General features: G+C 36.3%; 1 protein-coding gene across 7 annotated transcripts in view; it reads right to left on the bottom strand.

Annotated features, from left to right (window-relative positions):
• The window catches only part of CADPS (calcium dependent secretion activator), a 943,138-nt gene that overhangs the window by 514,053 nt on the left and 415,956 nt on the right, over window positions 1-13,129 (bottom strand). For all 7 annotated transcript variants that reach the window (XM_053720994.1, XM_053720992.1, XM_053720993.1 and 4 more), the window contains exon 8: window positions 5,043-5,182. In XM_053720994.1, the coding sequence (XP_053576969.1) occupies window positions 5,043-5,182 (140 nt within the window). The remainder of the gene's footprint in view (window positions 1-5,042; window positions 5,183-13,129) is intronic.

The following is a 13,129-nucleotide window of genomic DNA, read 5'->3' on the forward strand; positions in this document are numbered from 1 at the left end:
TGGGACCAAAGAAGGAGCCTTTATTGTTTATTAGCCTTTATTTATACCATTTCATTACTGTCCATGAACAAGCACAAGCTAATCTTTTATTTTTCATCTGTTAATGTCCAAGAAATAGCTAGATTTATACCCGAACTAACAATATATCATAGAAAGTTATTTTCTATGTATTTGTTAAAAAAACTAATACATATTTTCACATAAATTAATGTATATTTGTATTTCTAGAAATCATGATATAAATAAAATATATGTGCACAATTGTATAATGTTTTATGCAATTTTCATGTTTCATATTGAAAGATGTTTGGTCGCATATACATTTTTGGGATCCTTTCTTTTCAAGTGTGAGATATTTTATTTGGGACTGCTAGCACAGAGTATACACTTATTTAATACACATTCTGAGTGCCCCCTTCACCCGTTAAACACATTATGTATATACATACATACACATATTTATATATATATATATATATATAGAGAGAGAAGCAAGTAAAATGTGTTCACTCAGTATACTGGGTAAACACAAGTGATACTCTATAGTTGGCGCTAGTCAGTGTTGTGTATGGTATAGTGGCAGCTATATAAGACAGGTACTGGTTGAGATGTGAGGTCCCAGTCAGTAAGTGAAAAATGTGTATACAAGAATAGATACAGCGCCTATATATCCATTAAAATATGGGTGGTATATGGGAATATGAATGAGAGCTAGAGATAATTATTTGAGAAATAATAACAATTAAAAGAGTATAAAAGATTATTAGAATAAATTATGCTTGAAAAATGATGAATAGATTATGAAACAGTGTTCATATGAGTCTTTAGACAATATATAGTCCGTGGTAAATCTTCATATGAAGTTGATATCAGTAAATAGATGGTATATAATACCCTTACCAGATATTACCTCAATCTGATGAGGTAAGTATGCCGCACTGGGGGTATATACAGATGGTAGAATATATATATATATATATACAGTATCTCACAAAAGTGAGCACACCCCTCAAATTTTTGTAAACATTTTATTATATCTTTTCATGTGACAACACTGAAGAGATTACATTTTGCTACAATCTAAAGTAGTGAGTGTACAGCCTGTATAACAGTGTAAATTTGCTGTCCCCTCAAAATAACTCAACAAACAGGCATTAATGTCAAACCTTTGACAACAAAAGTGAGTACACCCTTAAGTGAAAATGTCCAAATTGGGCCCAATTAGCCATTTTCCCTCCCCGGTGTCATGTGACTCGTTAGTGTTACAAGGTCTCAGGTGTGAATGGGGAGCAGGTGTGTTAAATTTGGTGTTATCACTCTCACACGCTCATACTGGTCACTGGAAGTTCAACATGGCACCTCATGGCAAATAACTCTCTGAGGATGTGAAAAAAAGAATTGTTGCTCTACATAGAGGTGGCCTATATTATAAGAAGATTGGCAAGACTCTGAAACTGAGCTGCAGCACTGTGGGCGAAACCATACAGCAGTTTCACAGGACAGGTTCCACTTAGAACAGGCCTCGTCATGGTCGACCAAAGAAGTTGAGTGCACATGCTCAGAGTCACATCCAGAGGTTGTCTTTGGGAAATAGACATATGAGTGCTGCCAGCATTGCTGCAGAGGTTGAAGGGGTGGAGGGTCATCCTGTCAGTGCTCAAACCATACGCCGCACACTGCATCAAATTGATCTGCATGGCTGTCATCCCAGAAAGAAGCCTCATCTAAAGATGATGCACAAGAAATCCCGCAAACAGTTTGCTGAAGACAAGCACACTAAGGACATGGATTACTGGAACCATGTCCTGTGGTCCGATGAAACCAAGATACATTTATTTGGTTCAGATGGTGTCAAGCGTGTGTGGCGGAAACCAGGTAAGGAGTACAAAGACAAGTGTGTCTTGCCTACAGTCAAGCATGGTGGTGGGAGTGTCATGGTCTGGGCCTGCATGAGTACTGCCAGCACTGGGGAGCTACAGTTCATTGAGGGAACCATGAATGCTGTGACATACTGAAGCAGAGCATGATCCCCTCCCTTCGGAAACTGGGCCTCAGGGCAGTATTCCAACATGATGATAATCCCAAGCACACCTCTAAGACAACCACTGATGTGCTAAATAAGCTGAGAGTTAAGGTGATGGACTGGCCAAGCATGTCTCCAGACCTAAACCCTATTGAGCATCTGTGGGGCATCTTCAAACGGAAGGGGGTGGAGCGCAAGGTCTCTAACATCCACCAGCTCTGTGATGGTGTCATGGAGGAGTGGAAGAGGACTCCAGTGGCAACCTGTGAAGCTCTGGTGAACTCCATGCCCAAGAGGGTTAAGGCAGTGCTGGAAAATAATGGTGGCCACACAAAATATTGACACTTTGGGCCCAATTTGGACATTTTCACTTAGGGGTGTACTCACTTTTGTTGACAACAGTTTAGACATTAATGGCTGTGTGTTGAGTTATTTTGAGGGGACAGCAAATTTACACTGTTATACACGCTGTACACTAACTACTTTACATTTCTTCAGTGTTGTCACATGAAAATTTATAATAAAATATTTACAAAAATGTGAGGGGTGTACTCACTTTTGTGAGATACTGTATATATTTATTTATTTTTATAACAGCAATTAAAATTATGGGGAGGCGAAAAGAGAGTTTAAAATCCTCCACTAAATACAAAATGTAGAGAAAATAACTCATTGTGTAAACCATTTACAAATCTAGACAAGTCAGAAGACTTGCTTTTCACACAGAAACTCTCTGATTACATTGTTTCCAATGCAGCAAAGGATTCTGGGTGACTTCCCTTTACGCCCTAGCATCACCGCATTACACAGCTTTTAAGCTTAGCTAGGGTTAGTACAGTGATTCAGACCAATCCCAGAACAGCTGTTTCATGGTTATTGCCACTCATCAGCTGGGAGTAGGTTGAATCACTGCTTGGTAAAGTTGATTTCTGGGGGGAAATACAACAGCAATTAAAATTATGGGGAGGCGAAAAGTGAGTTTAAAATCCTCCACTAAATACAAAACGTTGAGAAAATAATTCATTGTGTAAACCATTTACAAATCTAGACAAGTCAGAAGACCATAAAATGCACACATAAGAGGTTAATAGAGATGCGATAGGCGTCAGGTTTTTTCCGGGTACTTTGTTGTTGTTAGTTAGCTGCAGACTTATAAACAACATAAAGAGATCCTTACTTGTTTGTCCCTTTACGGTATCCGTTAGCTATACAGCAGTTAGCTTCAATTGTTGTTATACGCTGTAGGGCGACTTGCCCGGGAAAATAGCAACACAGTTGCGATCAAGTTTCTGGAGGTCCCTAAAACGGCTCAAAGTGACGGTCTACATCTGGAGGTCTTCAGTTGATGTGGACGGAAAATAAAGTACCCAGTGAAAGTAATTAAGTGCACCTTCTCCTACGAACACTTTATATTTTGCCTGAAAAGGATCTCTTTCTGTTGTTTATTTGCCTGCAGCTAACTAACAACAGCAAAGTACCCGAAAAAACCTGACACCTATCGCATCTCTATTAACCTGCTTATTTGTGCATTTTATAGGCTTTTAAACTGACTTTTTAACTGACTTTTTTTTTAACTCATTATTGCTTTTGATTGCTGCTGTTTTTTAATTTATGTGATCTATATGTTTTTTTGAATGTTGTGTTTTTTTCTATGTGCTAATTTTTATAAGAAATCAATTATTTTTTTGGTATTATATTATTATTAAAACATAGCGGTATTCCTTTGAACCCATATAGGGTAAATTTTTGTTATATTTGTAGTCAGCTACTAGACATACATTAAGCTTTTCTTTAGCGCAAGTACATTTTCCTCTTTACCTGTCTTCAGGTGTTGAGAATTCATTTTCTCCATATGAAGTTTACGAGCCAGACCATTTTTGGTTCAGAACCTGGGTTACGCTTGCTTATTGGTTAGCCAAATGTAGCCACCAATAAGAAAGTGCTATCCAGGGTGCTGAACCTAAAATAGGCTGGCTCCTAAGCTTTACATTCCTGCTTTTTAAATAAATATAGCAAGAGAATGAAGAAAAATTGATAATAGGAATAAATTAGAAAGTTGCTTAAAATTGCATGGTCTATCTGAATCATGAAAGAAAATATTTGGGTTCCCTTTAATAAATAGAAATATAATGTAAGTTTTTTTTTATGAAAATATTTAATTTACAAATATGATATTGATATGTTTTGAGCTTACTAATTTAATTCTTTCAAATGCTGAAAAGTACATTGACACACTTTACCGTTACTTTAAGTCTTTCAGATTTCAGGACAGTAATATATGGTGCAGAAGTATTCCTGCTTTTATAAAATAAGCCTTTGCTATCTAGTTATACGTCAACTGAAATTTAACAGTATGAATTAATGTATCCCCCTTCTCTGCATATGACAAGACAAACAAGAGTACCAGTCTGTAGACCTGGGTCTACATCTGATACATTGGGGCTTGGTTAGGAGTCTGAAAATCAGCACAAAGTTATTAAAAAAATAAGCAAAACTATACATTGTTACAAAAACACTCCCAATTGGACTATATAAATGGATCATCTACAAAACATTTATGCAGAGAAAAATCAAGTATAAAATGTCAATTTAAAGAGAAGGATAACAATATGTATACACAACTAAACATTACTGCAAGGCAAATTACACAGAAAAGCCTAATTTCATTTATATATGCTTCAGAAAACAAATTGCTACCAGGGTCAGGAATTCCCTGTCACATTCACTTTCCCTGCAAAAATCTGCATTTTGTTAAGCTTCATTAAGGTCTACAGAGGTAAGTTTGTAATGTACAAGGAATTTCTGGTTCAGCCTCTTTTTTTTAGATTATTCTGTAAGGTCTGCCAATGCGAGAGTCAGCGTGATATTTCTTGCCATGCTGATACAGTTTAGAACATTGGGCACATAGTAAGAATTGTATTATAAAATGATTCTAGCTATATTATCTATAGCTCAAATTCCCTCACTAAGTAAATTGCTGCATTTGTAGAATTTGTCATAAGAAGTCTATAATACTTACCCACAATGCTTCATATTCTGTGGCTTATCCATTCGAACTGCTAATTTTATTTTTAGGTCATGATCTGGACAGTTTTTGGACACTGTCATTTTATGCCACTCTGACTGTTTAGGACTATTAGGTGTGGGGTGTAGAACAACCTGAAAGAATAAATAGATTTGTGTAAGACTATTAGTCACAAATAATTACAAGCAGCATACACCATACAAAATAATAAGGACATTATTCTCACTTACATTAATACAAGCACTAATACAATCATTTCTGAAATATACTATGAAACTATAACTATGAAGAGGACTTCTGGTGTGTGGGTTTTGGATTAGCAGCAAGGGCCTTCAATTCTCAGGGTGTTAAACTGCTTATTGAGGTCAAGATTTTGCCTCCCGAGTTGAATATTTCTTAGCGGCGAGGTGATTGGATGCACAAGGAGTTTGACTGGAGAGTAGGAAGCAAACTCAAAGCTGTCTGACCCTATGAAATCATTAGTGTTGCAGGAACAAATTACTGGCAACTGCTGTCCCCACATTGTTGATGCAAACTATTCCTCTACCATGGGCAAGTGAGGTACTGCAGATGAGTGGCAGCCATATTGGAGATGTAAGACCCAGGAATGCAGTTGGCACAAAACTACAAAGCCCACTTGTTTTTGCTATTCTTGTGGATCATCTTAGCACACTCTGCTGAACATCCTAAGGTGGTGAATCACAGGGAGCAAGAGGAATCATTTCCCCCTGACATTGAATGCTAAAATTTGAACAAAGAGTGTTGTGCTTTTCTATGTGGCAGGTTAAGGACTCGGTTTATTTGTCTTATTTGTACAAGTATATTTGTGATAGTGCAAACTGATTGGGCACTAGCTTAATGTATTGATACAGCATCCCTGACTCACAAAGCTTAATTTTATGCTGTATGTAGTAGTGGTAGCTACCCATGCAAAAAGGGTTTGGTAAAAGCTCCCACTGAAATATTATAAGTGACTAAGTGAGTTAACTGTGCCATTCTTTTCCTCCTTACTATGAGAGGGTTACATATTTGCTGCATGCTTTTGATATCTGACACATATTTCAACTGACTTCTTGACTTTTACTGATTTTATAAATCCCTCACAAACATACATAAATTGATGCCCAACTAATCTACACAGCATTAGTGTGCCAAAGAAGAAACATTAGAAAAACCATGTACTTGTAAAGCTCTGTTCTTCTGCTGTAGATTTTCATGAATGTCATATTTATGTTTATGGCAACTGTTTTGAGGGGGACAGCTATTGTAGAGTAGCTCAACCCCTAAGAGCTGTGAATCATTTACTTAAACAGCTATATCACTGGCCTGGCAGTGTAGAAATACATCATTTGATGGAACTAGAAAATAGGCTGACAGCTGCCCACATCTCAATCTGTTTTTTTTTTTTTTTTACTGTTGAAATGCCTAAGGAATGGATTATTAAAAATTACTCTATTGAGCAATTGTATTTTTGACAGTGTTGTTTGAACCTGGGAGTCATCTCTTTTTCCTCACCATAACTGTCTTGGCTGAGGACCCAGTGCAAATTATACATTGAATCAATTCCATGGTTTCTTTGTTATAGATAAATGTTATCTTATGGATGGTGAGCTATTATATCTGTTGTCAGTCTTTGTTCACTTCACACTTTATATAGTTTGTTGTTTACTCCAAATACAATAGTCATTTAGATCATTGTTTCTCAACCACGGTCCTCAAGTCTGAAAAATCAAAGAAGTGGAAAACAGCACACCTGAATCTTCTCTTGTGGGGCACGGAGCAACAGACTTGCCAAGTCTTCAGCAAAATCACAAACTTCAAAAAACTCCAGCCATCATTTTTTTATTTAAAAGACCTTTATTGTCTTATCCTGGGTCCAAGCATACAACGTTTCAAGCCAACATGGCTCTTAATCATGTACATGATTAAGAGCCATGTTGGCTTGAAACGTTGTATGCTTGGACCCAGGATAAGACAATAAAGGTCTTTTAAATAAAAAAATGGTGGCTGGAGTTTTTTGAAGTTTGTTATGTAATATCTGAACCAGTGCACAGGTGAAATAATCAGCTCATTTGTGAAAGCAGGTTAGTAACCATGGTTACTGATCAGCTGATTATTTCACCTGTGCACTGGTTCAGCTATAATGAAAACCAGGCCTGTGGGTACTTGAGGACCATGGTTGAGAAACACTGCTTTAGATGACCAATAAAGTGTGATAAAGCTCTGTGCTTTTGTTATCTATATCTGTGTTTTTGTTATCTATCCTCAAAGGAATGTTGGCTGCGCGAGGCAGCCAAAAGAATCCATGTGGATGCAGCGTAGGCAAACAAAGCCTTAAAAAACCGCCTGCACGAAACAACTAAAAAACACGTAACCGCCCGCAAGAAATAAAAAAAACATAACCGCCTTCACAAAGTATAACAAAAAAAACGAAGCTCCCGCACAAAGTATTAAAAAACACCAAAACCGCCAACTCCCACATCGCAAAATAATAAAGTAATTAACCCCTAATCCGCAAATAACATGATTCATATATTAACCTCTAAACTGCCAAACCCCCACATTGCAATAAGCCTAATTAACCTATTAACCCCTAAACCAACAAACTCTGACATCACTATAAACCTAATTAACCCCTAAACCAACAAACACCCACATAGCAATAAATCTAATTAACCTATTAACTCCTAAACTGCCAACCCCCCACATCCCAATAAACCTAATTAACATATTAACCCCTAAACCACCAATCCCCCACAATGAAAATAACTCATTTAATTACTAAGCAGACTAACCTAACACCCCTTAGATTAACCCCAATACTAAGTTACACTTAAAATAATAAAACCTAACATTATATTACAAAAAAAACTAAAATTACAAAAAATAAAAAAACTCTAAAATTAGAGAAAAAAATAAACAAAATTATCAAAAATTAAACCTAATCGCTACGAAAATAAAAAAAGCCCCCCAAAATAAAAACACCCCCTAATCTAAACTAAACTACCAATAGCCCTTAAGAAGGGCCTTTCGTAGGGAATTGCCCTAAGTTAAACAGCTCTTTTACATTTAAAAAATACTAAGTCCTCCAAAGGGCCGCCGTTGAGGACTGCCACTGAGGATTTTTTTATTTTGGGGGGTTTGATGTGTGGGTTTTTTTTACTGTGTGGGGTAATTGGTAATTTGTTTAGGTATAAGAGCTGTTTAACTTAGGGCAATGCCCTACAAAAGTCTTTTTAAGGGCTATTGGTAATTTAGTATTAGATTAGGGGGTGTTTTTATTTTTGGGGGGATTTTTTATAGGAGTATTAGTTTAGGTTTACATTTTTTATTTTGGATATTTTTGTTTATTTTTTTCTGTAATTTTATACTTTTTATCTTGTGTAATTTTAGCTTTGGGGTTTGTTTTTTTAAATAGACTACCCTCTGGGCAGGCTTATCGTCTAGTCTGACTATAAACTCATTAATACATTCATACTATTTATATCTAGTGTGGTTTGATAAAACATTGAATAGTATCTAACATATGGAAATATATTTGGGTCAAGCAAAAATGTCAAATAAATATAATAAGAAATCTAAAGCAATCAAATAACCTAATAATGAATCACAATTAGGGGGCTTTGAAAAAAAATCTAGGGAGTAAAGATATACATTTAATAGTGCAACAAACATCAGCTCTATTTCCCCCTAAAACGAATCATCTACTAAATGGTATAGATGTTGTAGTTGGATATATAAAGAAATTCTACACCATTATTAAGGAGGCACTGGAAAAAATATTTCAACTGGAAGACACATGTATTACTCAGGCTAAGAAAATGGAGGAACATGAAAAACAGAATAATATCTTGTGACAGAGATTAGATGATCTACATGAAATAGCATGCATTTGAGTTGGTTAAACAGTCAGATTTACTTAAACTTGTTAAAACAAATCTCCCATCATACTGAGGCTCTCTCATAGATCCTTTTCCTCTAACCCAGAAAAGGTTCATTAAATAGGCCAAGATAGGTTCTCTATTAGTTGAAAGACTTCACCATTCCCAGTAATGACTACGTTTTTACATTTCCAAACGAACATGTAAGTTTTGAGTGTATATTGTAAAATACTTACATTAATGTTTAATAATGCTTTGGGGCTACTCAGATGAAAAAAATAATAATAATAATTTTCAACCATCCATTCAGCCTTGACTAAATACATATTCCATTCAGCCTTGACCAAATAAATATTCCATTCAGCCTTGCTCAAATAAATGTAATCTATTAAGCCGAAATGGACAGAACAGACCACTGCCACACATAAGGATATAAGTAGAACTTCCTTCCTACTTCCAATTATGTCCGGAAAGGTGGACAATAGTGTGTGTGTGGAGGGTGGGGGACACACTCATGAGTATCATCCAGGAATATTAGCCAAGATATAGAAATGACTGGATTTTAGTTCATTTCTAGTTATCTTGGGTCTCCCACTTCCAGGGAGTGAGAGCTGACCGATAATGGCTAAAGTATATAGGAAGCTAGGTATTGCACTGGAATCCATGCGGACTATCTTGGGTAAACCTCACTTGTCCTCCTGAAGGTTGAAGACTTCTCGATTCAGTTCCCTCTCTATTTGTAGTACAGATACTCTGTGCCTAAAACAAATGCTTTACATTTTATATTTGCTAGTAGATGAATATCATATCTTGCACATTTCTCTGAGCCCAGGAAATGATGGCAGCTAGAGGACTCAGAGTTCCTCCTTGGAACTGGATATAAGATATAGGTCATCACTATATGGTTATCTGTCATCATTTTCACAGATTTGTCCTGTAGTAGTGGTTAAAAAAGAAGGAGAACCAGTCAAAAAGCTCTAATTTCTAAAATGTATGATGTGCGTTTGTGGATCTCATTTGCTCTGAGTGTACTGGCCTTAAAAGGTGCACCCCATTCTAGCTTGCTGTAATCTGTATGGACCTGAATCCATTCTGGTTAAACCACAGGAAGCCCTCGGGACAGGTTTGATGGCTGCATTCACCACTCCAAGATATGTTTTAAATGTTATGGCAATAGAATCTGCGATGGCAGACTGTAATTTAATTGCCAATGTTGCAGGAAGTACTGCTGGAAGTGTCACATATTCCCATTTAACCAAATGAACTGTAGAAGTAACTAAGACAGAAAAAAGGATATACATACCCTTAAAAAGGGCAAATGCAGTAGACTGTTAAAAAAGACTTTCAGATTGGGGATTTGGAACTATGGCAGGGATACCAGATATTTTCATGTATTGAACACCACACCCATGAAAACACTCTACTGAAAAGGAACCAGATGAGTCAATGTCAGTCAATCATGGAGTTGACGGAATGTTAACACTCTGCCTTGCTGTTGACAGGCTTTCTCCATTGACTATGCAATCAGAACATTGTCTAGATAATGGAGATGAAACAATTCTCTGCAGGCAAAATTGAGCAATAAGAGGAAGCAGTAATTTTGTGAAAACAATTGGAGACATGGAGATGTGAAATGGAAGGGCTTGAAATTAGAAGTCATGACCCTCCAATAAAAATGTAGAAATGAGATATGCTGCTTGACTATGAGGATGTGAAAATAGGCATCCTGTAGATCGATAGACAGGAGATAAACATTCCATTTAATCACACTGATAAGAGTAAATAGTGACTCCATCTTGAATTTGTGGGCAGAAGAGTAGCTAATTAAGTTAACATAAATAAAAAGAGAGAAGCGTTCAACCTGGAATGAACATTGAACAATAGCATAATAGCTAGTTGTTTTTTTAAGCTAATTAATTTGTTAAGATCAATTAGTATTTTTCACAAAAAAAGCCTGTATAACAACTAGTAAACTTTATATACCATACTATAGACTTGAGACTTCAAACTCTATAACTGTTATTGTAGACTGGCAACTGAGTATTCAACATTTTTATTTGAGAATATTGTACACTCAGTTTTAGGATCTTGTTCCTTGGCCTACTTGAAACACGTGTTAACTGCTAGACTTGTGTGAAAGCCTTAAGCCAGGGGTGTCCAAACTTTGCTCTCCAGAGGTTTTGGAACTACATTTCCGATGATGCTCAGCCAGCATTTTATCTAGCTGAGCATCATGGGAAATGTAGTTCCAAAACCTCTGGAGAGCAAAGTTTGGACACCCCTGCCTTAAGCCATCATTTATTCTATTCAGATGTGCTCAGTGAGGAATCTAGTGCACATTTTTTTAAAATGCCAGGCATCTCCCTATATCCCCATTATAGGTTGTCCTGATTTTCCTGCTGGAATTCCCTCTCTTTTAAACTATGGGTAGAATGGGGCCTGCATAACCTTGAGAAAGTTTTGGACCAGTCACACTTTTAAGACATTTAGACCACTGCAGAAGGAATATCATAAGCCCCATCATATTTTTATGTGCACCTGCAGTTGATGAATTATTCAAGTCAAAGACTCCTTTCCAGACTTTATAAATATTTTTTTTCAAAATTGTCTTCATCTGAATGTTTTCAAGTTTTGACTAGATTGCATATGGGAGGGACACAAGTTTGCGTCATTGAAAAATGTACAGCGACTTTGCTCTAAAAAAACTCCAGTAGAAATGGTGAAAATAGCTTAGCAATGGTTAGTAAGGCCACTCTCTCTTTAGCTATGAGGAATCTCAAGTTCAATACTGGTTATCAAAATTGTTCATTTACATTGACTTTGGTGGTCCTACTAGTTACACAAAATGGTTGTTGAGGTGTTGATTTTCCATGAGAGTGCAATCGATATCTTTACAAATATCCAATATTTACAGCTAGCAGCAGTGCAAGAGCGTGCAGCTTTAGAAATACATAGGGAGGGTGGCAAGCTTTCTATTGGCTGTACTACCCACCTGTCAGTTGCTGAAAAAATGGCATGGAGGCAGCTGGGGGGGGGGGTGATTAAACAGGGGGATTAAAAATATAATTTAAACACAAAGGGCCAGATAATGAGTGGAGCGCGAACAGTTATGTGTAAGCAATAAGGGGTATATTGTGAGTGTTTAAGTGAGTTGGGTTTTTCGCTCGTAATACAAGTTGAAAGTAAACTATAAATAGGTATGTATAAATATATATTTTTTAACAAAAAAAACATCAGATATATACAGTATATATATAAAAATGTATTTATGATTAAATAGAATATATTCCTCTATGTGAAGGACATTGGAATGTGAAATATTCATATTTTAATGTCGGTTTAGCCCCCATGAGAATATATGATTGGGTTTGCATGCAAGTTAAGTGTTAGGGTTTTTTTTCACTTTTTTGCTCCATTTACTTCTATGGGGAAATAGGTTATCACGTGCAGATACGCAATATTCTAAGTTCAGCTTTTTGCTCTTAGTGCGCAAACGAAAACGGCTTACTTTCAACATATTATGCAAGTGCAACCTGACGTGTGCAAAAAGCTTACTTCTAGCGCAATTAACGCTTGAGCAGGAGCATTAAAGGGACACTGAACCCAATTTTTTTGTTTCGTTATTCAGATAGAAAATGTAATTTTAAGCAACTTTCTAATTTACTCCTATTATCAAATTTTCTTCATTCTCTTGGTATATTTATTTTAAAAGCGATAATGTGAGTTTAGAAGCTGGCCCATTTTTGGTGAACAACCTGGGTTGTTCTTGCTGATTGCTGGATAAATTCACCCACCAATAAACAAGTGCTATCCATCGTACTGAACCAAAAATTTGCTGGCTCCTTAGCTTAGATGCCTTCTTTTTCAAATAAAGATAGCAAGAGAATGAAGAAAATTTGATAATATGAGTAAATTAGAAAGTTGCTTAAAATTGCATGCTCTATCTGAATCACAAAAGAAAAAAAATGGGTTCAGTGTCCCTTTAAATAACGAGCCACTTGTAATCTGGCCCAAAATACTGTGTTTGGAAATGTGACTTTTCAATGGGTCATCTAGATTAATAATTTTATTTCATATTATGAAAATAATTTCATTTTATAATACTATTATTAAAGGGCATTAACATCAGCCCAAAGTCATTAAGGAGCCCAATAAAAACTGATTTATTATTTTGCTTCTCCCTTTGACTTCAATGGAAGC

This window comes from Bombina bombina, chromosome 7 (assembly GCF_027579735.1).
Source record: "Bombina bombina isolate aBomBom1 chromosome 7, aBomBom1.pri, whole genome shotgun sequence".
Classification (NCBI taxonomy): domain Eukaryota; kingdom Metazoa; phylum Chordata; class Amphibia; order Anura; family Bombinatoridae; genus Bombina; species Bombina bombina.